General features: G+C 66.5%; 3 protein-coding genes across 15 annotated transcripts in view; 2 read left to right on the forward strand and 1 right to left on the reverse strand.

The window, feature by feature from the left end:
• SLC38A10 (solute carrier family 38 member 10) overlaps positions 1 to 2,911 on the forward strand; it is a 33,294-nt gene extending 30,383 nt beyond the window's left edge. The window contains exon 16 of the mRNA XM_080356366.1: positions 2 to 2,911. Coding sequence (XP_080212492.1) covers positions 2 to 1,119 — 1,118 coding nt within the window. The 3' untranslated portion in view covers positions 1,120 to 2,911. The remainder of the gene's footprint in view (position 1) is intronic.
• Positions 2,912 to 3,058: 147 nt separating this feature from the next.
• On the reverse strand, positions 3,059 to 3,973 carry NDUFAF8 (NADH:ubiquinone oxidoreductase complex assembly factor 8). The gene is made up of 3 exons (XM_080356367.1): positions 3,785 to 3,973; positions 3,586 to 3,696; positions 3,059 to 3,121 (listed from the first exon to the last, which is right to left on the reverse strand). The coding sequence occupies exons 1-3, from the start codon at positions 3,863 to 3,865 to the stop codon at positions 3,101 to 3,103; spliced, it is 213 nt and encodes a 70-aa protein (XP_080212493.1). The 5' UTR covers positions 3,866 to 3,973; the 3' UTR covers positions 3,059 to 3,100.
• Positions 3,974 to 4,357: 384 nt separating this feature from the next.
• CEP131 (centrosomal protein 131) lies at positions 4,358 to 23,582 on the forward strand. 13 transcript variants are annotated; one of them, XM_080356655.1, is made up of 36 exons: positions 4,358 to 4,431; positions 4,516 to 4,588; positions 4,674 to 4,765; positions 4,840 to 4,933; positions 5,081 to 5,148; positions 5,271 to 5,349; positions 5,592 to 5,663; positions 6,061 to 6,267; positions 6,365 to 6,539; positions 6,812 to 6,925; positions 7,274 to 7,408; positions 9,916 to 10,183; positions 10,951 to 11,036; positions 11,720 to 11,831; positions 11,976 to 12,094; positions 12,866 to 12,979; positions 13,087 to 13,248; positions 13,710 to 13,827; positions 14,541 to 14,657; positions 15,791 to 15,959; positions 16,094 to 16,194; positions 16,325 to 16,507; positions 16,839 to 17,033; positions 17,127 to 17,264; positions 17,787 to 17,912; positions 18,003 to 18,119; positions 20,152 to 20,254; positions 20,443 to 20,644; positions 20,783 to 20,890; positions 21,033 to 21,150; positions 21,337 to 21,411; positions 21,490 to 21,632; positions 21,902 to 22,079; positions 22,168 to 22,364; positions 23,200 to 23,260; positions 23,341 to 23,582. In XM_080356655.1, exons 1-36 carry the CDS (start codon positions 4,390 to 4,392, stop codon positions 23,413 to 23,415), a joined length of 4,536 nt encoding a protein of 1,511 aa, XP_080212781.1. In that variant the 5' UTR covers positions 4,358 to 4,389; the 3' UTR covers positions 23,416 to 23,582. The 13 variants fall into 13 exon arrangements, 12 of the variants coding, with proteins under 12 accessions (XP_080212781.1, XP_080212778.1, XP_080212780.1 ...); XM_080356652.1 differs by having other exon boundaries at positions 4,840 to 5,148; XM_080356654.1 differs by having other exon boundaries at positions 4,370 to 4,588.
• The last annotated feature ends 1,565 nt before the right edge of the window (positions 23,583 to 25,147 follow it).

Consider the following 25,147-nt stretch of genomic DNA (forward strand, 5'->3'; position numbering starts at 1 on the left):
GCGGAAGCGCAGCAGGACCCCCCCGCGGCCCCCCCCAGGAGCAGGGAGGACGAGGGTCTGGGCGCCAAGCAAGAAGCTGCCGCTCAGCCGCCCGGCAAAGAGCTGCGGGAGCCGGCGGGCCAGGCGGGCGGCGGGCAGCGCCGCGGGGCTGCGGGGACGCGGGGGCGCGAGGTTCCCGGCGTCCCTCCCAAGGAGCGGAAGGTGCTGCCGCAGAACGACAGAGCCGCTAAAAATACAGCGGAGAACCGGGATCCCGTTCACGGGGATGCCCAACACGTTCCTGCGGCCAGAAACCACCTAGAAAAGAAGCCCTTGGCGGAGGACTTAGGAGGAGGTCAGGACTCCAAGGCTGGAAGAGACGTCCACGAGAAGAAGAATTCCATGAAAGCCGTGGAAGAGGCTACAGCTCTCGTCCAAAGAGAACAGCCCGGGGCTGCCAAAGTTCAGGGACTGGCAGAAAAGAGCCTGGAAAGAGACACGGGAACAGACCTGAAAGCCAAAGCCCTGAGCCAGGTGGAGCCCGGAGCCCTGGCAGCCGCGCAGGACCAGCGGGACGCGGCGGAGAGCGAGCGGCACCTGCGGGCCGGGCCGGGGGCTGCGGCACAGGGGGCGCCGGGCGCTGGCGGGCGGCAGCATGACCTGCAGCGGGACCCGCCCGGCCAGGGGGAGCGCAGGGAAGAGGCTCCTCGGGAGAAGAGGGCGCAGGAGCCGCCGGGAGGGCCGCGGAGCCGGCAGGGGCTCGGTGACGGGGCCCTCGCCAACACTGCTGAGAAGAAACTGGGCCCTGAGAACGACCGAAAACCCGAGAGAGGAGCAGCTGCCCAGGGGGACCCGCAGCTGGACGATGATGTCAAACCCAACCGGGACCTGAAACTGCAGGCGGAGCTGGACCTGCGCCGGAGGAGACGGGAGCTGCTGCCTCACGAGGAGGAGGAGGAGGAGGAGGAGGCTGCGCAGGGGGCGGGGGTCTTCATTGGCCTGAACCCCCTCCCAGATGTGAAGGTGAACGACCTGCGGAGCGCGCTGGAGACGCGGCTGCAGCAGGTTGCGGAGGGCGCGCAGCAGCTGGGCCGCAGCCGGCACATGGAGCAGCTGCCACGGGCGGGCGGCAGCGTGTGAGCGGGGGGTCGCGCCGTGGGTGGCTGCGGCTCTTGGCCGCGGGCGCGGGGCTCGGAAGCTCCGCGGGGAAGGTTCGAGTCCACCAGCTGCTTTCGGCCGCCGCGGCTCAGGAAGGAGGTTGGTCGGAGCTGCGGCGCTTTGCTGGACGCAGCGCTGGGACCCGCGGGAGCTCCCGGGACCCGTGAGCTCCGTCCAGGGGACGGTGGCACCTCCCTGCGTGTCGCAGGAGATGGCGGCAGTGGGGACAAAGCTCCCGCTGTCCCCTGCCTTCCCCTGGCTGCCACCTGCGCCGGCTCCCTGCCAGCCCGGCTCCCAAACACCTCGTTCAACATCCCGTTCGTATCGAATTGCCTTTTCCATCCAGCTCTTGGCTCCGCGCTCCGCACCGAGGTGATCGTCCCCAAGGTGATCGTCCCCAAGGTGATCGTCCCCGAGGTGATTGTCCCCAGGCTCCGCAGAGCAGCTTCCCCGAGGGGACACCCGGGATCCGCCCCCCCAGAAAGGCTTCGTTCCGGAGAAGCATCAAATCAGGCGTTGAGAACCAGCTTAGCCATTTGCTTTGGTGTTTCTCTTGAAGTGGGAGCTGTTAGTCTTGCGTGTTTAGGAGATAGTTGTGGTTTAGGAACCTAGTTTAGTAGAAACGCTGCCTTAAACGGGCACAACGGCCGCTGTTGTGCTGCCTTGACTCCCAGGGATTCTGTTTGTTGGCCACACACGAGCAATAACGGAGCTTTGCTGTCCCGCCCTCCGGGCGCTCAGCTCAGCGACTCCTCCAAAGTGCTTTCCGAAGCTCAGCCGGGGGCTCCCCCCAAACCAGCCGGAGTTTTCTGCAAGAGGCGACTGATTTGGGAACAAAAGAAGCGGGGACCGGGGGCTCAGGCGAACCTACCTCTGCTCTGCACCGCGGTGCAGCGTTTGTTCTCTGTGTTTTACACCCGTCGCCGTCAGTCCCTGCCCTGGAAACGCGTTTTATGAGCAAGGAGGGGAAGAGCAGCTCTGGGAGCGCCGGTTCCCCCCAGGCTCCCAGGCCGTGATTCATCCCTCTGCTTGTTGCTTTGTTTTGTGTTTGTTTTTACATCCTGACTCACGAATGTAAGAAATCAAATCCCAAAGCTACAATGGCTGAAATTTCCCAGCCCGGAGCCCACAGACCTCATCACTGTGCTGGTTTTTATATCCGCATCGCCAACGAGCCCCGCGGAGTTTGTGTTGGATGGGACCATGGGGACGGTCACCCCGCTCCGCGCTCTGCTGCTCCAAGGATGCTGTCTTAATTCCTCATTAAAATGACACGGAGCCCCAGGACGAGCCGCGGAGCCGGGTGCCCGTTCTGCATCGGGGGACACCCCCGCGCCCCCAGAGCCCCCGCGGGAGCTTCTCCTGCGCTGTCTGAAGCACAAGCGACGCGGCCGCAGCCCCAGAGCCGCTCGCAGCCTTTGTGAAGCGTGAGCCAGGGCTGGACCTGCCCCGTCTCTGGGGCCGCCCTGCACCTGTTCTTTGATTTTGAGCTGTTTGTGTGAACACAAAGGACCAAAGACGCTCCTGACGTTCCTCAGCACCGGCTGGGGACCGGCGGGAGAGACCAGAGGGGAGGCCAAGCTGGTCAATAAAACAACCTGAAGCATTTTGAGCTCAATTCTTTTTAAAAACTTAGATCAGAGAAAGGGCTCCTGAGCCGCGGGGCTGCGCTCCCCGGCGGCAGCGCCGTCTGCGCCGTGCCCGAGGAGTTCCGCTCCCCAAGGAACAGGAGTTTTGTGTTTCATTGGAGATTTGCCCCTCGCTGCTGCAGGGAAGGGGGGGGCTGCAGCCCTGCCGGCCCCGCGCACCCCGCGCCCGGCCCGGGGAGGAGCGCACACTGTTCGGGGCTCGGGACGGGTGGCTCTGCGGCTCTGGCGGCCGCCCCCCCCAGCTCTGTTCTGTAGTTTAAGGACAAGCCGGGTTGGGTTTGAGTTTTTATTTGGCTGCAGCGTGTCCAGCGCGGTCACTGCGGCGTCACCTTCGCCTGCGAACAACCACAGATTCGTTTTACTGGAAAAGCCCCTCAAGACCATCCGCTCCAACCACAACCCCCGCGCTGCCCCCAGAACCTCGTGTCCGTCTGTCCAGCCCCGGGGATGGTGACTCCAGCACTGCCCTGGGCAGCCTGTTCAATGCCCCACAGCCCTTTGGGGAGAAATTGTCCCCAGATCCACCCTCACCCTCCCCTGGCGCAACTTGAGGCCATTTCCTCTGCTCCTGGTGCTTGTTCTGGGGAGCAGAGCCCGGCCCCCCCGGCTCCAAGCTCCTTTAGGCGGTCCAGAGCTCAGAAGGTCTCTGCTCAGCTCCCGGTCCCTCGGTCCCCACCCCATCGCGCTCCCGCCCCGCTCCCTCCCCCCAGCTCGTTCGGCGCCGCGAGGCCCCGGGGCTGCCGCGGGGTTCGGGGTTCGGGCTCAGCACAGCCCGGTCGCCGCCCGAGCCCGCACGTACCGCCCGGGCCAGGCAGTCCCGCAGCGCCCGGAACTCCCGCGCGCACTGGTCCCGCCGCAGCTCCGCCGGCCCGGCCGCCGCCGCCGCCACGCAGCGCCCGTACGCAGCCGCCTGCGGGGAACGAGACAACGGGAACAACGGGAGCACCGGGACCGCCCCCGCGCCGCCCCCGCGCGCCCCCCGCGCGCCCCGGCCGCACCTGCTCCCCGCAGCCCGCCAGCAGCTCCGGGAAGCGCCGCAGCCGCGCCCGCGCCCGCTGCCACACGCCCCGGCCCGACATGGCCGCCGCCGCCGCCGCCTCACGGCTCGGACGCCGCCATGGAGGGGGCGGCCACGATTGGGCAGCCGCGCCGCTCGTCAAAGAGACGCACCCTCGTATTGGGCGCCTGTGGACGCCCGCCTCTTCGACTCGTCGATAGGTGAAGCGGCGTGCATATCAAACCGCGCTTGCTCTCTGATTGGGTACTGATGGACGGTCTCCTCTCGACCTCCTCGGGTTGGCTGGTTTCGCCTGCTGGAAAAGTGGATTGGTCACAGGCCGCACCCACCTCTCGAGCCCCCACTGATTGGTTGCCCGTCGCGGGCAGCTCTAATTGGCGGAGGTACCGGTTGTTTACTTCCTGTCTCCCGCCCTTTTGCTGGCGGCGTCAGTCTTGTGAGGCACTTCCGCCCGAAGCTCTGCCCTTCCTCGCCGTTGATTGGCCGAGCGGCAGCATTTAGTACTCTCATTGGTGCGCAGTGCTTTCCGGTGGGCGGAGCCGTGAAGCTCTTTCCGAGCCGGGCAGGGCCAGCACCGGGAGTGTCATGGCGGCGCCGCTGAGAGACCGGCTGAGTTTTCTGAGCCGGGTACGGGAGCGGCGCGTGCGGGCGGCCCGGGGCGCGACGTCCCCGCCGCTGGGCCCGGCCCCGCTCACGCCGCCTCCTCCGCAGCTGCCGCTGCTGCTCCGGGCCACGGCGGACGACGAGGGGCCCTGCCCCGGGTACCTGCTCGAGGAGATCGCCCGTATCCTTGCGGGGGCCGGGGGGAGCGGGCGGGGGGGCGGGCGGGGGGGCCGGTCCGGGCAGAGCAGGATCCGTAACCCCCGCAGAGATCTCCCGGGAGTCCCCCGGCAGCAGCCGCTGCCTGCTGGAGTTCCTGCTGCCGCGGCTGCACGGCGGCTCCTGCCGCGTCAAGATCAAGGTGGGTCGGGGCGCAGCGCCGGGCGGGGCCGGCGGGGCCGGGACAGCGGCCTCGTCACCGGCGCCCCCCCGCAGGTGCTGAAGATCCTGCTGCACGGCTGCGCGCAGGGCTCCCCGCACTTCGTGCTGCAGCTGCGGAGGAACGTTTGCTTTGTCCGGGAGGCCGCAGGTAACGGGGGGAGCCCCGGGGGGGTGCGGGGGAGCCCGCGGGTCCTGCCCGCCGGGGCCGCTCCGGGCGCCGAGCGCTGCCGGGGCCGGGTCCCGCCCCTCTGCCCGCGGCCGGGCGTTCCCAGCCCTCCCGCCCTCGTCCCTGCAGCGTTCTCCGGGCCGCCGGACCCGCTGCACGGAAACAGCTTGAACCAGAAGGTGCGGGCGGCCGCGCAGGTGGGTGCTGCCCCTGTTCCGCTGAGCCGGGGGCAGCTCTGCCGCCCAGACCCCCCGGCGCTGCCCCCCCCCGGCGCTGCCCCCCCGGGGCCCGGCACTGCCCACCCCCGGCTCTCCCACAGGACTTGGCCGCCGTTCTGTTCTCGGATGCACCGCTCCCCCCGCCGGCCGCGCTGCCCACCCGGCCCCCGCCGCCCGCGGGTGCGTGTGGGACGGGCCAGGCCCTTCGGCTGCAGCTGTGGGTGCGGAGGGTCCGCGGGCCGGGAGCTGCTGGGGTGAGGGCAGGCGCTGCCGGCCCTGCTGGCGGGCGTCGGGGGGAGCGCAGGGACGCTGCCGTGGCCCTGGCTCCCCAGGGCTCTGCTGTGTGTGCATGGGGAGGAACAGCAGTGGGGGTGACCCCGAACACCTGTGCTCCCTCTGAGCGCGCCCCGTGCCTCCCCCAGGCATGGGCTCCAGCCCCAGCCCCTGCGGCTCCCTGCAAGGGTTCGGTTTCAGCGGTGAGAAAAGCGGCTCCGGTGAGTCCTGGTGGTTTCCTCAGCGGGTGTTTCTCTCTGAGATGTTTCTGGGAGGCTGAGAGCAGAGCCTGCTGCACCCTTGGCTTTGTGCAGCTCTCCCCTGTCCTAGGCCATCTGAGGGGTGCTGGGGCTGCGAGTGGGGGCTCTGCCAGCTCCTTCCCTGCTGGGAGATGAGACAGGGATGTGGGAGGTTGGCTTGTGGCCCGTGGTTTGTCCCGGTAGTTCCCTGGTATTCCTTCCCCTTGTCCAGCCAGAATTCCCCCCAGCCTGGCTGCTGGGGCCGCTCCTGTGTGTGGGTGGGTCCCCACTGTCCCCTCGTGCCACCCGGCGCGGCGGTGGGTGCCTAGGGCTGGGCTGGGCTCCCCGTGGAGCGCCTGACACCGCGGCCTTCCCGCAGTGTCGCCGGGGGAAGCCCTACTCAGCACCATCCAGCGAGCTGCCGAAGCGGTGGCCCAGGCCGTGCTCCCGTCCCTGGAGCGGCCCCGGCCGTGCCGCGGGGAGCTCCCTGAGGACGCCTACCAGCCTGTGACAGCCCCCTCGCCCTCCTGCAGCCCGACCGCGGCGGTGAAGCCACCAACAGCCACCGCAGCGCACAGCACCAGAGGTGGGTCCCCATGGCACCGGGCTGGGGGCTCGCGGGGATCCCCAGGGGTCCTGGGGCCGGTCTAGGGGTCGGCACGTCACCGCCGCTGTCCCCACAGTGAGACACCAGCCCGGGCTGGCCGGCGGCGGCTGGGAGGAGGCGGACAGCGGGCACAGCTCCCAGGACTCCTCGCGGGGGAACAGCGACCTGAGCCGCGCCTCGGACTCCTGCAGCAAATCGGGCAGCGACAGCCACTCCGGGGCCAGCCGGGAGCTGCCCCCCGCAGCCGAGAGGTGAGAGCTGGGCCACGGGGGCTCCGCTTCCCCAGCACCTCCCGAGGCGCTTCCCTCAGCGCTGGGAGCTGCGCCCGCCGTTTCTACATGGTTAATTTGAGTCGCCTGCTGCTGCTGGGCTGGATCCCTCCTGGCACGTCTGGCCTCACAGCCTGGGCAGAGGGGGCTGGTTTGGGGGGGTCCCTGCCCACGGGAGGGTGCTGGAGTCTGGGCGGGGGTCCCCAGGAGAACAGGGCTGGTCCCTGTCCCCACCGACATGTCTCCCGGAGCAGGGTGGACGCTGACGGCCTGGGCGACTGCCTGCGGGAGGTGGGGCTGGTGTCGGCGCTGACCCGCGGCGCCCGGGTCTTCCTCACCCGGGAGGAAGCACAGCACTTCGTCAAGGAGTAAGTGCCCATGGCCAGCCCTCCCTGGGAGTGTGGGGCTGGGTGGGGGGTGCTGCAGGGGCTTTGGGGGCAGCGGGAGCCCTTCCCACCCCCAGCTGCCTGCTTGGGGGCTGCCTGCGCCCCCCTCACCCCTTCCCCTGGCCAGGTGTGCTCTGCTCAATTGCGAGGTGGTGCTGGAGCTGCTCAGCCGGGCGCTGGAGGACCCCAGTGACAGCGTCCGCATGGTGAGCACAGGGCGGCCGTGGTGTTGGCGTAGCAGGGAGGCAGAGGGGGAGGAGGTATGGCCATGCTGGGGGGTGTTTCGGTGCTGGTTGCGGCACCGTGCTGAGCTGCGCTCTCCTCCTGCAGCGCTCCATGTGCGCCATCTCCTCCCTCGTGTGCTCCGACCTCCTCGCCCTCGACCAGATCTTTGCCGCAACCCGGCAGCGCCTGCAGCAGCTCAGCCACGGCAGCCCCGGTCCTGTTGCCAACCGAGCAACTAAGGTGAGTCCTGGGCTGTCCCTGTGTCCTCTCCCTGGGCAAGGGGGCTCGGGGGGCCTGGCCTGCCCATCCTCAGGGACACCCTGCGCTGGAGAAGGTTCCGTGCGTGTCCCAGAGGGGTGGGAACTCTGGAGCAGGGAGCCGGGGGGGGGATGCTCCCTCCCCAGGAGATGAGGCTGGTCCCCGGACGGCGACACCGGGGCTGGTCCCCAGGACGGTTTCTCTGCCTGGGAGCAGGTGCTGGGGCTGAGCCCCCGTCCCCGTGCTGCTCTCACTCCGCCTGTCCCGCTCTTCTCCTCCCAGCTCCTGCGGCAGTTCGAGGCGCTCTGCAGGGACCAGCCCTCCCCCGAGGCCACGCGCCCGCACTCGGACCCCTCCGTCCTCACCGTGTGCGCTGCCCCGTGCACCAGGGACCTGCTGACGGACGTGTCCCCCCCAGCAGGCGAGAGCCTCCTCCCTGCCCTGAGCGCAGCCCCGCTCCCTGTGCCCACAGCGGCCCCCGGCCAGCAGCAGGGCTTGGAAGCGGAGCCCCCCGGGCCACCCAGCACTGTGGTGCCAGCCTGGCCCCGCGAAGAGGAGGTGGCTGGCCGGCTGGCAGGGAATGTGGCAGGTGCCCCTGGACCCTCCCCCAGCCTGTCCCTGTTCGCTGGCATGGAGCTGGTGGCCCGGCCCAGTGCGGTGCTCTGCCTGGACTCTCCGCCAGCAGAGCCATGGACACCGTCCCAGCCCCAGGACAGATGGACAGACACAGAGGGCAGCCAGGAGCCGTCAGCCTTCGCCTTCCTCAATGTGTAGCTGCTGCTGGGGGCTCTGCCCTCCCTCCCCGCGGGGCCTCTTGTGCTATGGCCCCTCAGGGAAAAGTGAAGGAGCAGCCCCATGTGCCCCTTCTCATGGGGCTGAGGGCAGGGGGGCAGCAGGGGCCAGGGCTCTGGGGAGGTTGAGGTGTCCCTGTCACTGTTGTTTTGACAGAAGCCCCTGGTGTCACGGTGCTGGTGGAAGGGCCCAGCTTGTGGCACCCCCTGGCATCGGGCAGCGCCCACGGGGCTGAGTGGAGGGCGGTTTGGGGACCCTGGCACAGCTGGGGGGCTCTGAGGTGCCCTGTGGTGGTGGCTGTGGGGGGCAGGCGCGGTCCCCGTGGGGCCGGGACCCACCAATAAACCCCGGCTCGTGTCTGGGAACCTGTGGCTTCTTCCTGCGCCGCCCCCTTTCCGCCGGGCACCGCCCCCTTTCCGCCGGGCGCCGCCCCCTTTCCGCCGGGCGCCGCCCCCTTTCCGCCGGGCGCCGCCCCCTTTCCACCGGGCGCCGCCCCCTTTCCGCCGGGCGCCGCCCCCTTTCCGCCGGGCGCCGCCCCCTTTCCGCCGGGCGCCGCCCCTCACCCCTTCCTATAACCCTTCCCCACCCCCTGCCATGGTCTTTGCCCCGCCCTCTTTCCCATAGCCCCGCCCTCTTTCATGCAGGCCACGCCTATCGTCACGCCCGCCGACCTTGGCACCTCCCCTCGCCCCGCCCTCCTCCACAGGCCACACCTCCTTCTGCAACTCAGCCAATCCCAGCTCCCCTCCTCGCCCCGCCCTTTGCTTCCGATTGGCTGCCACCTTCCCTTCGCTCCGCCCCGGCTGTGGGCGGGCCGTGCGGCGGCGGTAGGCTGCGCGCGAGCGGGCGCGGGGAGGCCCGAGGAGGGGAACCGGGAGCGGGGCCGGTGTGCGGGGAGCCCCCGGGGAGCCCCTGGAACGCGGGAATGGAGCTGAGCAAGGAGGGAGCCGGGGCCGGGGGTGAGGCCGGGGGTGGGGGCTGAAGCTGAAGCCCCGGCCTTGCCCTCGGGGTTGCCCCTTCACGCCCGGGCCTTGGGGCCTGCGAGCTCCTGTGCGCGGGGTCGGGCGTGGGCTCTGGCCCGGGCTCCTCGCGGTGCCGCGCGGCGGTTTCCATCGAGACCCTTTTGTTGACGCGGGTTGCGGAGCCCGAGGCATCGCGGCGTGTCCGGTGCGGCGCGAGGGGGTGACCCGGCCCGCTCTGCGGGTGCCCCGTGTCGCTCCGGGCGCGGCGGCGGCTCCTGCGCGGGGGCTGTGGCGGGAGGGCTGCGGGGCGCTGGCGCGGGGCCGGCGCTGCCGCCCGAGCGGGGAGGGCGCTGGGCTCCCCGTGTCCGTGCGGGGGCGCGGCCGCTGCGGAGCGGCTCTCGCACAGGGACGGAGCCCCGGGAGCTGCCCGAGGCGGGCGCTGGGGGCGCCGAACCTCGGCCCTGGGCAGGACGGGCTGTCCTGGGCTCCCAGGAGCTGCAGCCGCAGCCGTGTGGGGTGAAGGAGCCCGCTGCGGGGAGCGAGGCGTTTCTCCTCTGCGTTCGCCGCCTGCTGCGCTCCAGGAGACAGTCCCGGCGCGCGAACGGGGCAGCAGGGCCTGGCGTGTGAGCTGCTGCCGGTGTCAGGCAGAGCTTACCCGGAGCCGCCCCAGGACTCGTGGGAACGCGGAGAAAGGCGTTCTGCCCCGTTTTAAAACAGTCACGTCTCTGTGTGCAGGTGTTTGCAGGAGAAAGCCAGGAGCAGTGTGTGTGGTTTGCTGGGTGCGCTCCTCACCGCCCCCCGCCCTTCCAGGCCCCTCCGCTCCACCATGAAGAGCACCCGCAGCGGCTCCTCCTGCCCGGGCGCCGGTTCTGCTGCCGCGGACCTGACCCTGACGGGCCTCCCCGCGCCGGTGTCGCGCCGGCCCGGCAGCGTGTGTCCCGCCAAGCCCGTGGCGCGCTCCGTCTCGGTCACCGCCGACGGCAAACCGCAGAGGAACACGCTGGTGAGTGCAGCGGGAGCATCCCGCTGCGGCCCCGCTGCCCGCGCAGGGGGTGTGGGGGTGTCTCGCTGCTCTCCTGGCTGCCCAGTGCTGGGCTGAGCTTTGAGGAGCCGCCTGGGGCAGGAGGGGGCACTGGGGGTCCTGGGTCCCCCGGGAGCGCGCAGCGAGGCTGTGGGTGGTGGGGAGGAGAGCTGGGATGCGCCAGGTGCTCATTGCAGCTCCGGCTGCTGCGGTTCCCTGCGCTCGCTCCAAATTTGATCGTCCTCAATGACCGCCTGCTCATTAGGTCTCTTCTCAACGCTTTAACGCGAGCACACAGGGAAGTGTTGGGCTTCTCCGCTTTTCTTTCCTCGCCCTTCATCTCCTGTGTCAGTTTCCTCCTGGAAACTCCTCAGTTCCTAGTATGTTTTGCTGGATGCTGTGGCGCTTTGAGGCGCAGTCCCCTCCGTTCCTGTCGTGCTCAGCTGAGCAGGCGAGTCCTCGCTGAGTTGGGGTTTCTGTGAGCGTTTTTACAGCAGAAATGAGCCCCAGGTACTCCCTGGGCTCCGTTAAGAGTCTCACACAAACGGACACGTTCCCAGCTCAGCAGCGCAGGAGCCTGGGAGGGAGCGAGGTCTCGTTTCGCTGCGTCTCCAGGAGGGTTGGCAGCTGTGGGGACATCGGGAATGCCACGTGGGGGCTGGCACCTCCAGCAGGGCCCGTTTTGGGTGCGTCCCCGCCTGCCCGCGCCTCTGCCGGCATCGCGGCTGAGCCGGCGCTGTGTTCCGCAGGAAGACGCGGGGTCGCGGGCGATGAACAACCTCCGCAGGTCCAGCAGCACCACGCAGGTGAACCAGCGGGTGAACAGCGCGCACAGGTACCACTCCAGCCACCGACCCGTGTCTGTCTGTCCCGTGCACATCCCCACCCCGCTGTCTGACTCCTCTTGTCCTTCGAGGGAGCCAGAGCCTGTCAAAACCCAGCATTAAGCCCTGTCATACACATCAGGTGTTACAGCCCAGCCTTGAAAAGCCAAGGCTTGCATTTTTGTTTGGGTTTTTTTGGAGGGGAGGTCACTTGATGAGAATTTGGGGGAATAGAGTGTATTTCTGTGGCTGGGAAGCCTCTGGCACAGAACCCATTCAATGTAATTCCCAGAGATAGGGTGGTTCGCTGACAGCAGCCCCTCGGGGACCCTCCGGGCTGTAGCTGGGCCATGTTAGGAGGCAAAAAGCTCTTTTGTCCCCAGTTTGCTCTGGGGCTGCCTCTGGCTCTGGTTCTCGGTTCTCTTGTTGCCCCGTGACATCCTCTCCCTCCACACTGAAGAGCTGAAGCTCTGGATAAAAACAAATCCTTCATAGACTTAGTGAGCGTGTGATGATTCTCTGTCCCTTTCCCGCCCCGTGCGGTGCTGGCGGGTGGTCAGTGTGCCGTGGCCCCTCACTCAGTGTGCCTGTGTGGGATGAGAACCCTGCTGTTGCGTTGCCGTCTGTCTGTCTGCAATATTAACGCCAGCACGTGTTCTCTCCTCCTCTCTGCCTTCCTGGGTTGGGGCTGAAGCTCGGAGCAGACAGATTTCCTGAGCTTCTTGGAGAGCACGTCTGGGGGCAGAAAGAAACCAGCGGGTCTGAGCAAAACCTCCTTGGAAAAGAAAACCACGTGGAACATCCTGGTGAGGACGGGGACATGCGGGGCGCGGGCAAAGCCTCGAGCGGGACGTGGAGGTTTCTCGCGTGGGGGATAAACTGGCCCGTGAAGGGCACGGGTGGTGGCCGAGGCCGCGGGTTTGGCGCTGAGTCCTGCTGTTCCGTGGCAGGACGACCAGCCCCGGGCGTTCCCAGGCACCGCCGGCCCCCGCGGCCTCGAGCCGCCCCCAGGCATGAGGAGGAAAGAAGCCGCGGTGCTGCTGGCAGCCAACTTCACCGCCAACAACAGGTGGGAGCGGCCGCGCTGAGCCAGAGCTGGGCTGGTGTGGGAGGAACGACACCGGGAAAACAGCGGGCACGGGGGCACTGGGCTCGGCCTCTGTGGGGCACGGGGACCGGCGCGGGCAGAGCGGGGACAGTGACAGGCGGGGCTGGCCAGCGTGCCTTTGGAAGCCGCGCAGGAGCTTGATGCTGCGCAGGAGACTTCTCCCAAGGAGCAAGTGATGGGATGAGAGGAAACAGCCTCAGATTGCGCCAGGGGAGGTTGAGGTTGGATCTGGGAACAATTTCTTCCCCAGAAGGCTGTTGGGCACTGGAACAGGCTGCCCAGGGCAGTGCTGGAGTCACCATCCCTGGAGGGCTGGACAGGGATGAGGTTCTCAGGGACTTGGGGCAGTGCCAGGGGTGGGTTGTGGTTGGACTGGATGGTCTCGAGGGGCTTTTCCAACTGAAATGATTCGTGATTCTATGAGCAATGCGTGGAAGAGGCTGCTCTTGCTCTAGGAACGGGAATGAGTAAAACTCGAACCCTTCAGGGCCAGAAGACACTTAAGCCAGGTCTGTGTGTAGAGTGGCCTGAAGAGCAGCTGTTGGGTGTGCTCGGCCGTGTCTGTCTGTCTGTCTGTCTGTCGGTGGCAGGTGACAGCTCCCCAGGAGCGACTCTGGAGAGCTGGAGATGCTCCCGATGTCACAGCTGGGTCGAGGCACACGATGTGGGGAGCGGCCGTGGCATGTCCTGTCCCCTCCAGAGTCTTAACACCACATCTTCCCTCCACTAAAGGAGCAACAAGGCCGCCATGGGCAACTGCGTCACCACCATGGTGCACAACAACTACTCCACGGCCGAGAAGGGCCCCGCGCCCAAGAGCTCCAACCAGGCCCCCAGCTCCCTCAAGTGAGCGCTGCCCTCGCGCCCCGGCGCCGCGCTGGCCCCGCGTTCGCACGCTGACGGGACGCGGGACGGGGCAGGACGGTGCCCAGCGGCTTCGTCTTCTGCCTTAGCAATTTCGTCAAGGCGACCTCAAATGAGGACGGCGAAAGCAGCTTTGTGAAGTCTCAGAAGAATTTCTCCAGCAACAACATCATGACCCACAACAACAACAGCAGCGGCAGCAGCGGCAGCCGGCCCCGGCGCTCGGAGGTGACGGAGGAGGAGGCGGAGAGGTGAGGCCGAGTGCCGTGGCTGTGGGGAGAGGCCGCAGGCCGTGCCGGGCTGAGGGGGAAGCGCCAGGGAGCCGGTCCTGGCTCGTCCCTGTCCTGGGGGCTCCAGGCTGGGGAAGGGTCCCTCTCAGCGCACCCGCAGGGGCTGACTGACCCTCCCCGTGACTTGACTCTGCTTCTCGTGCCTTGCACAGAAATGATGCGGGGCTGGAACAGCTCTGCTGGGAGGACAGGCTCAGGGACTTGCGGCGTTCAGCGGGAGAAGAGAAGCTCCGGGAAGACCTTAATGTGGCCTTTCTGGACTTAAAAGAAAGATGGGGACAGATTTTTTAGCAGGGCCAGTTGTGACAGGACAAGGGGTGATGGTTTTAAACTAAAGGAGAGAGATTCAGGCTGGATATGAGTAAGACATTTTCTACACGGAGGGTGGTGAGACCCTGGCCCATGTTGTCCCCTCCCCACAGGTTCATCCAGGAGGTGAACTCGGCCGCCGTCACCATCCAGCGCTGGTACCGGCGCCACGCGCAGCAGCGCAGAGCGGCAGCGGCGGCTCTGGGGCGCCTGTTGGCTTCCAAACGGGAGGTGAGTCCTGTGACACAGACCCTGGTGACACCCGTGTCCCCCCGGGGACTCTGAGTCCCTCCAGCCCAAACTTGAGCTGTTGGAGGCGGGGGGTTTTGGCTTCACGTCCAGCAAGCCCCTGGCGTGTGGAGAGCCGGGAGGGCCGTGTCCCCGCAGGGACGTGCTGGCTGTGCAGGGGACAGCCTGGGGTTGGCTCCGGGGAGCTCAGCGCCGCAGGCTCCGTCCCCCAGCTCCCTCGGCTGCGGGCGGGCAGACACTTGGCTGTAGCAGCACAAATCCTGCGGAGTTCTTATTGTCTTGGACACGCTGGTGGCCAGGGGAGGGATGCCCGGTCTCATTATAGCGAATCAGTAACAAGTGGCTCGTTAGAGAGTGACGAGTCATCTGCAGCTATTTGTGTTTCTTTGTGTTTAATTATTTATCCCAATAACAAAAAGCACTGTAGCTCTTGCATGTGAGAGTCTATTTTTAAGCCTTGTCTCCTCGGTGGTTTCAGACCCAGATGACTAATAATTGCATTTGGTACCTAAAGAAAATAAGCTGCTCTGAAGTGGAGCTTTTCTGAGGGCTCTTTACCTGCACGGGGGGAGGGCTAGGGGGTGGAGAGCCTGGGGATGGGGTGACCGGGGTGCGGGTGCCCTGTCCCCATCCTCTGCTGTGGGAGGTGGGTGCTGGGAGCTCTCAGTAACACTTGTGAGCCTCCTCTCTGGTAGGAAAGGCAGCAGCAGATGGAGGAGGGGAACATCCTGGATTTGCAGGAGAGGAAGGACGAGGATCGCCGGAAGATCCGCGAGGAGAAGGCGCGGCTGGCGCGACGCGCGGCCATCCAGGTAGGGACGAGACGAGGCCGCTGTGGCCGCGTCAGACCAGCTTGTTGGCGTCTGGTGTGCGGGAGCGAGCGGCTCTGCCCCGTGTCCCCGGGGCTCTGCACGGAGCGGGACCGGAGCCAGCCCTGCGCATGATGGAGTGTTCCCCGCGGAGACCGAGCTGCCACGGAGCCCTTTCCCGCTGTGCTCCTGCCAAGCCTTGGCAGCTCGTTCGGAGCTTGCAAAGGCAGTGCTGGTTGCCATCTAGTTTTTGGGAAAAGGGTGAAAGCACGTTGGGACAGGGCGAGTGTAACTGCAGACCCTGGGAAGGGACCCTCCTGGGGTGCAGGGAGCCCCTCGCCCGTCGCCCTGTCCGTGCAGCAGGGTGGGGATGGCGCTCGTGGGGCAGGCGGAGGTGGCACAGACCATGGGGAGCTGCACGTTGGCTGGCAGCGTAGCTGAAGATTTCTTTTTAAAAACGTCAGTTTCTCTTTGCCCTAAATGGAATCGTGTTTCATCGGGGGGTGTCGAGGGAGACACAGCAGAGAACAGCAAATGCTGCAACAGCCTCGCAAACACGTTTGTGCCTTAAGTGACTTCCCAGAGCAGGACTGAGGCAGCCCCGGTGCTGCGGCGGTGCTGCACGGAGCCGTGCTTGGCCCTCGGGGTCACAGAATCATGTTGGTTGAAGGGACCCTCAAACCATCCACTCCAGCTGTTCCCCCACCCCTGGCCCTACCCCATGTCCCTGAGAACCTCATGTCCGTCTGTCCAGCCCTCCAGGGGTGGTGACTCCAGCACTGCCTGTTCCAATGCCCCACAGCCCTTTGGGGAAGAAATTGTTCTCCAGATCCAACCTCAACCTCCCCTGACGCAACTTGAGCCCCTTTACAGAGCAGCCAGGGACATGGCGCAGGGTCCTGTGAGCAGCCCTTGTTCACGTGTGAAGCCGATGAGGCCCCGGCTGCCACCTCCCCTCTGCTGGCGGCTGCTGTCCCTCTGCTCTCCCTTTCCCCAGCGTTGTCCTTGTCCCCCCTCCACAGCGAGCTCTGGGCTGTTGCTGTCTCCCAGGCCCATGGCAGCACATGAAGCGACGCAGGGAGGGGTTGGAGCCTCCTGTGCTGGGCAGGAGGCTGAAGGCTCGTCTGTCCCCACAGGAACTGCACCAGAAAAGGGCCCAAAAGGCTTTGGACTCAAAGCACTTGGCAGAAGAAGAGCTCGTGCTGGTGAAGGAGAGCAGAAGGGTCGCAAAGAAGAAGCCTGCCAAACCCACTTCGGTGAGGAACGTCAGCCCCGCCGGCAGCGCCACCAAAGCCAACAATGCTGGTGAGTCCCTGCCGCGGGTCCCCGGTGCTTTTGGAGCAGCGTGTGACGTGAGGAGGATGGACGGGCAGTTCTCTGGGGAGCTGCTCGGGGGGGCTGGTTGTGACAAGGGCCTGAGGAGAGTCTGGTTCCTGCAGAGGCCAATTTCCACTTGGTGGCTGCAGAGCCAGAGGAAAGCGGCTTCACAGACCTGAGCTCCGTGCCCTCGCGGGACCCCGGGGCGGAGGACAAGCTGCAGGTGGGTCTGGCGCTGCCTTCTGGGGCTCCTGGTGCCGGCGGCTCTGCCGAGGTGACTTTGGAGCCTCCATCGGCTTCTGGGGAGATCCGGCAAACTCTTTTACCACAAGCTGTCTTGTCCTGTCCCCCAGGATGTGAGCTCCAGGGAGACGGGTGGTGAGGAGCTGGAGATGGTGGCGACGGCTGTCAGCAGGGCGCAGTCCAAGGTCACGCTCAACGAGCTGCTGGACACACTCAGGCTGCTGGAGGAAGAGCCGGAGCTGCTGCCCCCGCCAAAGCTCCTCAAGAAGGACAGATACGCCTGGATGGACGGGGTGAGCAGGGCTGCGCTGGGCTCGCTGTCCCTGCCAGGGACAGACACAGAGCACGTTCCTCTATGGCTGTTCTCCCGGTGCTTACTGGGAGGGCAAGAAACGCAGCTGCTTCACTGCTGGGGAAGGCAGTGGAGGAGTTTGAAGGCAGTGGAGGAGTTTAGTGCAGCTGGGGCTTGGGCATTGAAAAGAGAAGTAAAACCATGCGGGGGCTGTGGCGGGAGCGGGGTCAGCACTGGGATGAAGCTGGTTACTGGGGTGCAGTGGGAGGACTGGGCTCCAGAAGAGCCAGCAGCTCGTCTCCCCAGTGCTCATTGCAGCGCCGCCTGCCCAGCAGGAGCCCAGCTCCAATTCCCTGACTGCTGACAACCTGGAGAAGTTTGGGAAGCTGAACCACTCGCCGGGGGTCCCTGAGGAGGGGGCCCTGCTCTCCGAGGCCAAACTCCAGAGCATCATCAGCTTCCTGGACGAGATGGAGAAGTCAGAGCAGGAGCGGCCCTGCTCGGCTGCCTCGGCCACGCAGCGGGAGGTGAGTCCGTCTGTGCTGGGGAGGGTCTCCCGTCTCCTTGTTTGCTTCCAGCTGGTCCCCACCACCTTTTAATCATCTTTTCCGCTGTGGCAGGGTCTTCTCCTGGAAGAGGAGCTGGCTCACTTGGAGCAGGCGTCGGCTGTTGCCACGGAAGTCACAAGCTCCATCATGAGGCTGAAGCTGGAAGTGGAGGAGAAGAAGCGAGCTGTCAGCCTGCTGCAGACAGCCCTGGTGCGTCAGCCACGCGCGCCCGCTTGCAGGGAAACCGAGGCCAAGATCCCTGGGCAGATGTTTCTTGGGGCGATGGCTTCGAAGTGTGAGATCAGGGCTCTGTGTCCCCGAAGCCCCGCGAGGTTCCTGGGCGGTGTGAGGTGCCGTTGGGCTGCAGGCTCCTGGGCACCGCAGTCCCGGTCCCCGTTAGCAGGAGAACGATCTGCAGGGCCCTTCCCCCTCTCGTGGGGGCTTCACTCTGGTTTCTCCTTGCTGCTCCCCGGGTTGAAAACCTCCCTCAGCACCCACCCTCGGTCAGGACCTGGCTGGGCCCTTTTCCCGGGTCCCACGGGGGTGCAGGTGTTCTCAGTGACAGCGGGGCAGGAGCCAGGTCCCTGTGGGTACCAGGGATTCGGATTTAGCTCCATTCCTCCTCGCTCTGGCCTGCAGTGCCTTCCAGGGTCGGTATTACCTCCTGTACACGTGCTGGCTCTGGTGTAACTTCTCCCCCTAATGCCTTGTGGCTGTTCCTGCATCCAACAGGCTCAGCAGAGGGAACTGACTGTCCGACACGTCAAACAGACTGAGAAGGAGCTTGGGCACCAGCTGAAGCTTCAGAGGGAGCAGTACGAGGCAGCTATCCAGCGGCACCTGGCCTTCATCGACCAGGTAGTCATCTCCCACCCCAGCTCTGAAGCTGGAGGAGGAGGCGGCTGCACCCAGCCCGGCTGCCCGGTGCCTTTTCTTCGCCCTGCCCAGCTCATCGATGACAAGAAGGTGCTGAGTGAGAAGTGTGAGGCCATGGTGGCTGAGCTGAAACAGGTGGACCAGAAGTACGGCAAGAAGCTCACGCAGATGCAGGAGCAGCACGAGCTGGTGAGGGAACAGGGACAATGGGGGACGGGGAGAGGAGACGTGCCACGGCCAGCGTTGGGTGGTGTTGCTCGAGTGTGCTCTCTGACCGGAGCAGTGTGGTCTCTCCCACCTCGGTGGGGCTCAGTCATTCTGGGGAGCCGTTCTCTGTGCGCAGAAGGTCCGTGTCACCCGTGGAGCTTTGCCCTGGCCTCCAGGAGGCTCCTGTCCCCCGCTGAGCATGGGACTGAGCGAGGGACAGTCCCCGCTCCGGGGGCTCTGCTGGGACAGACCCACACGTGCCACTGGGACGGGGCTGTGGCCGGGGGGTCTCACTTGGGCAGAGCTGATGGCGGACACTGGCACAAACCAGGAGACTTTGTCCCTGTGGCCAGATCCTCTTGAGCTGGGCAACTTGAGTCCCTTTGAGGAGCGGGGATGCTCTCAGAGCTAAATGGGGACGAGGTTACGAAGGAACACGGGGTGTAGCAGCAGTATTACCAGAGCCCTGTGTTTCACCGCACTGTTGGCCTGAGCAGCACCCAAACACGAGCAGCGGCTCTGTGCCTCGGGGACGTGCTGCGCGCTCGGGGAGCTGCAGGGAGTCCCCACGGGGGACAGCTCAGCTCGCCCCGGGCAGGGGCAGCCGGGGGGCACACGGCTCGGCTCGCCCTCGCTGCTGCTGGGGGGCTGTGCCGCGGGCGGGGGATCGCGCCGCTCGGGGCCCGTTCAGACAGCCGCCCGTGCGCCAGCAGGGCGCACGCTCGCGTGACTCACCGTGCCGCGCTGCTCCCGCCTGAGTTTTGAGCCCAGCTGCCGTGCGCGCACCTGGGCTGGCTCTGCCCCCATCCCGGCCGTGCTGCCGGGCCCTGGCTGTGTTTGGTTGTGCCCCCTCATTCCCACGGGACCCCTGCCCGCTGCTCTCGCGTGTGCATGGCTGTTCAGTTTTGCCTCTCTCCGTCCCATCTCTCCAGTGGCTCCGCAATTCCCCTTCTCTCTCCATCCCCCGCTCTCTTTCTCCCCAGGTCTGGCGCACTTTGGGCCCCTTTTGCGAGGTAAATGTGGTCTTTACTGGTTTTTTGTGCCTTGCCCTTCTGCTCTCACACCCTGAGCTGCTCCAGATCCCCTGGGCTGGGACCCCCTGCTCGGAGCCCTGGGGAGGAGCCGTGTCATCCTGTCACCCCGTCACCTGGCCCCATGCTCAGCTGCTGCCTCCAGACTCTCCCATCTCCCTGTGCCCATTTTCCTGCCTTTTTTTCCCCTAAAAGCGAGTCCTGGGCTGTGCGGGTGGCCGCAGCTGTTCCCTGCTCCTCTCTGTGCGGTGGCCGTGGCGTGTCCTGCCACATGCTCGTCCTCTGGAGCTGTGACATGTCCCACGTCCTGCGCATGGACGTCACCTGCCTGTGCCGAAATGGAGCCGTTTCTGGCCGGGCTGGGCTTTGCACCTTCGTCTCCAGAAACCCCAGCACAGACGTGTGTGGCCAAGTGCTGTGATCGGCTTTTGCGGGGGCAGAGCCCTGCGGGTTCTCCGGCTGTTTTGCTGAGGAGGGAACTGCCAGCACAAGAGGAGACGACAGCAGACGCTGTGCCTGGGCTGCGTGGCCTCTCAGGCTCTGAAGGGTTTTGGGCTGCGGTGGCACTGCGGTGTTGGGAGGTCTGTCTGTCCCTCTGTCCCACCAGGGGAGAGGGAAGGAATCATCTTCACCCCCCAGGCAAAGCTGCTGCCATGCAGGGAGGGCGCAGCAGCCCCGGCTCCTCTCCCCTCTGCCGGAGCTTGCACGGCACAGCCAGCGGGCGCTTGCCCGAGGATTTTGTTCTTTTGGGCTGTGCTCAGGGTCTGTGGGGCAGTGGCAGCTCCACCCGAGGAGAGGAGAGGAGAGGAGAGGAGAGGAGAGGAGAGGAGAGGGCACAGGCACACGGCTGGGGAGCGTGCCCATGCGAGTCCGTGCGGTTCGGGATGTCTGCTCATCTGCAGCTCCCTCGGCAGCCGCTCCCAGGCTGACGGGCTTTTGTCCCCTACCTCGTCTCTGACATTTCCCTATTTGCTTCCAAACAGGAGATTAAGAAACTGAAGGAACTCATGAGCGCGACTGAGAAAATCAGGCGGGAGAAGTGGATTGATGAGAAAACCAAAAAGATCAAAGAAATCACGGTGAAAGGTGTGGGCAGGTTCCCTTGGTGGCGGCTGCAGCTGGGTGGGCACAGGGGGCAGGTGGGTGCAGGGGTTGTGTCTGTGCTGGTCTGAAGAGCAGATGTGCAGCAGAAGCTGCTGGCACTGGTGCTGGTGTCCGGGCAGCCCCTGGCCGAGCCGTAACCGTCCCCTTAACCGTCCTTCCCGCCGCGCCAGGGCTGGAGCCAGAGATCCAGAAGCTGATCGCCAAGCACAAGCAGGACATCAAGAAGCTGAAGATGCTGCACGAGGCCGAGCTTCTGCAGTCGGACAAACGGGCTGCCCAGCGCTACGGCCGGCAGGCGGAGGAGCTGCGGGACCTGCTGGAGCGGGAGAAGGAGGAGCAGAGCCAGCGGGAGCGGGAGCGGGCCCGGCAGCGGTGCGGCCGTGCGGCGGGGGCGCGGCGGGGTTTGGGGCTCACAGCACGTGCTGCTGCATCCCATTTGGGGCAGGGGGAGGTGGGTGCACAGATGGGCGCCCAGAGCTGGGCACGTCCCTGAGGCCGCTCTGCCTGCAGGTGTGAGCAGCAGCTGGAGCAGGAGGAGCAGGCGCTGCAGCAGCAGCGGCGACGGCTTTACGCTGAGGTGGCCGAGGAGAAGGAGCGGCTCAGCCAGCAAGCGGCCAGGTGAGGATGCCGGGGCTGGGCTCCCCCGGCGAGGCTGCGGTGGGAAGAGGGCTGGTGCTGGGGGTCAGGGGCTGGTGTTGGGGGGCGAGGGCAGCACGGCGGGGCCGGCGCGGGCGCTGGGAGCTGCGGTTTGTGCGGGCAGGCAGCGAGCGGAGGTGGAGGAGCTGCGGCGGCAGCTGGAGGCGAGCAGCTTGGCTGTCACCCGGGCGCTGAAGGAGGAGTACACGAAGGAGAAGGAGGAGCAGGAGAGGCGGCATCAGGTCTGGTTTTCCCCTTGCCTCTGGGCCCCAAATTGCTGTTCTTGGTCCAGTTCCCAGCGCGTGGCTGTGGTGACATGTGCTGGCACTGCGGAGCCCCGTGCCCCCTCTGGGACGGTGCTGGGGGCCACTCCAGGGTGCGGGGTGCTGTGGCTGCTGGAGCTGAGTGGGTGTCTTGTCCCTCCACAGGCAGAAGTGAAGGTGCTGAAGGAGCAGCTGGAGATGGAGAAGCAGGCCTGGGAGGCGAACTACGTGAAGAAGGAGGTAATGGCAAGGGCTGCCCGTCTCCAAAAGAGGAGATCCAAGAGGGACCGAGGCAGCGTTTGCCATCGCTGTCCCCAGGAAGCCTGGCTGCTCTCCCGGGAGCGGGAGCTGCGGGAGGAGCTGAGGAAGGAGCGGGACAAAGAGATCGAGTTGGTGATCCAGCGCCTGGAGGCCGACATGTCCTCGGCCAAGGAGGAGTGCGAGAGGGCGGCGGAGAACAGGTACAGGGAGTGATGGGGCGGCCTGCGAGCCCCAACTCCTCCGGGCTGGTCCCTGAGCCCTGCGCGTCTCCCCAGCGAGCTCTGGATGCTGCACCTGGCGGGTGTGAGCGGCATTTAGTGCAGGATGGAGCGGCTGGTGGGGGGAAGTTTAACCTCTCGCTGAGGGAACAGCCCTGGATCTCCAGTGGGGCAGATCCCCCTTGCTGCTGCACGGCGGGTCCTCTGCAGCGCCGGGCTGAGCTGGGCTGCCCGTCCCGTCCTCCCGGCAGGATCAAGAGGATCCGAGACAAGTACGAGGTGGAGCTGCAGGAGCTGGAGCGGTCGGAGCGGAAGCTGCAGGAACGCTGCAACGAGCTGAAAGGGCGGCTGGCGGAGCTGGAAGGGGAGAGCGTTCGTCTGCAGGGGCTGCTGAAGCACAAGGAGCAGGAGGTGGAGGAGATCCAGAAGGTGGGTGGGCAGCAGCGCCCGCGCTGGCTCCTCTCCCTGCCCGTCCCCTGTGCCTGTCAGCGCCTTGATGCCACCTCTGCCCTGCCAGGTGAGGGACCAGCTGGTGCAGGAGCGGAGCGGCCTGGCAGAAGCGATCCGGCAGGAGTTCGCAGACAGGCTGCTGGGGACGGAGGAGGAGAACAAGCGGCTGAAGGAGGAGATGGTGGAGCTGAGAGCCCGGCAGCGCCTGGAGCTGGACAGGGTGGCGCGGGAGAAGGACAGGGAGCTGGAGGAGGTGCACAGGAGGTGAGGCTGTGGCGCAGGAGCGTGTCCGCGGTGCCGCGTCCTCAGCCGTGGCTGCCAGTCCTGTTGGCAGAACGGGCAGCGGAGTCTCAGCCGTGCTGGCTGCTGGCTCAGCCGCTGTGAGTCCTCTGTCCCTTGTGTCTGCCCGGCTCTATGTCCCCCTGTCCCCCGGGCTGCTCCCGTGCGTGTCTGGAGGACACGAGTGGCAGTGGAGCGATGTGAGGGCTCCTGCTGGAGCTGCTGGGCCAGGGCTTGGCCGGCTGATGCGCAGCCCTGCGGGTTGAGGGCAGTTGAGACACCCTCAGAATGCTCTGGGGACACTGGCTGTTGGCTGCACAGCACCCCGAGACCTGGTTCACGTGTGGGGCTGTGGCACTGCGGGGTGCTGGCACTGTTGGGCCGTGCCCTGGGTCTCGGCTCCATCCTGCGCTCGGTGGGAAGATGGTGCTGGGAGCGCGGAGCCCCGTCGGGCAGGGATGTGCATCCTCCTCTTCCCTCGGGTCTGCCTGCTGGGGAGGGATTTTGCAAGTGGAAGGTGAATGGGCAGCGTTGTTTTCTGCTGGGGCAGAGCTGTCCCTCCCGTCGGTGTTTGTGCGGAGCTGCTCACCGCCCGCCATAACAAGAGGCTGCTGTAGGCGCTCACGGGTCTCCATGGCTTTCCCAGGTCCTGATCCCTACTCTGAGAGCCAGAGTGACACCTCGATGCCCTGTCCCCTTCGGTCCCTTAAGTGTGCCCTGGCCATGGTTGAAACACAGAAAGCGTGGGGCTGAGCGCGCCGCGGGGGAGTTCCAGCCCCACGTTCTGGCGTCCTCAGCCCCCCTGTGTCCGTCCGCTCAGAGTGAAGACGGCCGTGGTGCGGAAGGAGGAGAGCGTGAGCAGCCTGCGGAAGCAGTACCAGGTGAGTGCGGGGGCGGCCGGCCCGGCCCGTGCCCCGGGGCGTCGCGGCACAGCCGGCTCCCCTCCCGCGCTCTGTTGCAGGCGGCTGTGCAGAGAGCTGACCGCCTGGAGACCCTCCTGGAGCAGCAGCGGCAGCAGCTCCTGGCCGCCAAATGAGCCCCCGGACCCCCAGCACAGCGGGGAGCGGACACCGGCGTGCGCGTGGGGCTGGGGCCGGGCCCCCCCTCCCTCCACCGCGGGTTTCCCAGCCTGGTGCCGTGGGCTCCGCCGGGACCCTCAGGAGTTCAGTGGTTGTTTTAACAATAAACCTGTGCTGGTTTCTACCGCCGCTCCCGCTCCGTCTGTCTCCCCTGGGTGAAGGGGGAGCACCACCAGCATCGCTCACTTCTTTTTCACCGCTGCATTTGTCCCGCAGCCCCTGGTACCTGCAAATCTCTCAGCACCCCCTGGCAGCGACAGGAAGCGCCTGGGCCGGGCCGGGGTGTCTGTTTCCGCTCGGCGGGACCGTGCGGCTGCGGCCTCTCCCCTCCGAGGAGCCGGGGCTCGGCTGGGCCGGCGCATGTTTGCCCATCACAGTCCCACGGTGTTTCCCATCCCTCGCGTGGGCACTGTCAGGTTCCCGGTCCGTCAGGGACCCCCTGCCGTGGTGCAGGGGGGCGCAGAGGGGCCCTTTGTTGCCCTGGGAAGCTGCAGAGGAGCTCAGCCGTGCCCCAGCACTGCCGTCTGTCCTGGCGTGGGCGTCTGGCTGCAGCTTCCCCGGGACACGCGGTCCCAGGGCACCCAGGGGTGTTGGCACCCCACGGCTGCCCCTTTGGCACTTGGTGCGGGTGTTGTGGGGTGCGAGCGGCTCCCCCAGCCCCTGGTCCTGCTCGGCTCTGTTCCTCCCTGTTTCTGTTCCTCCCAACCAGGAGCTGCCGCTGTGCTGGTCCCGGCCCCCCCTCGCTGAGCTGCCCCTCTCGCCCGCCCAAACAAGCAGCCAGGCCGGGGAGCAGCACACAGCCCCGTTTTCCTGGGAAAGGTTGGGCACGGTGCTTGTTTTCACTGTTGTGTTTCTAACGACCGTTTCCTGAGCGTCGCTTCCGTCTCGCAGCCCTTCGCAGCCTCCGCTCGGGCGCTCCGCTGTTTGCCAGCAGCTCCTGCTCCGTCCCAGCGCGGCCCCGGCTGGATACCAAACACTGTTGTGGTTAAATCGATTTAAATCATGAGAAATCTGGTGTGAGGAGAGAAGAGGGGCTCAGCCCCCTTGCCACCTTTCGGGGGGCGCTTGTGCCTCTGTGCAGCGCTGTTGATCGTGTGTAGGACGGCAGCACCCTGTGCCTTGTCCGGTGTCACCGGCTGTGGGGTGAGCACCCGTGCAGGGTCCCCTGGGTGTCCCGCGTGCCAGCCCAATTCCACAGCTCCCCTGGGGCTCGATGCCCTCGGGCTCAGCCCTCCCCTGGGGCTCCTTCCAGCGCTGCCCCTCCCCGGCATCGCCCTGCTCATTTCTAGGCCAGCGCCTGGTTCAGGCATGAATAAATCAGCAACGTTGCATAACCAGGGATGCAGATTTTTGCCGAATGGCTGCCTGTGCCCTGCTGCTGCGCCAGCGCTGGGCACCCACCTCCCCACACCCCGCGTGTCCCCTGGGACCGACAAGCCCTGTCCCCGTCCCTGCCGGCCAGCGGCACGGCGGGCGGTTGGCGAGGCTGGCCGTGGCGGTGTGGCTGTCGCAGGCTTTGCCAAAGATCCCCAATTAAGCAGCCCTTCTGCCCCCACCCAGGATTACGCGGGATGAGTGGAGCCCGTTAGCTGCCGGCGAGTGCGGCCGCGGGGCCGGGAAGGAGGTCAGGAGCGCAGGGAGCTTTTGGCAGCCGCCGCGCAGAGATCGCGGCTCAATCTGGTGTCTGCC

The sequence above is a fragment of the Nesoenas mayeri genome (genome assembly GCF_963082525.1).
Source record: "Nesoenas mayeri genome assembly, chromosome: 19".
Lineage (NCBI taxonomy): Eukaryota > Metazoa > Chordata > Aves > Columbiformes > Columbidae > Nesoenas > Nesoenas mayeri.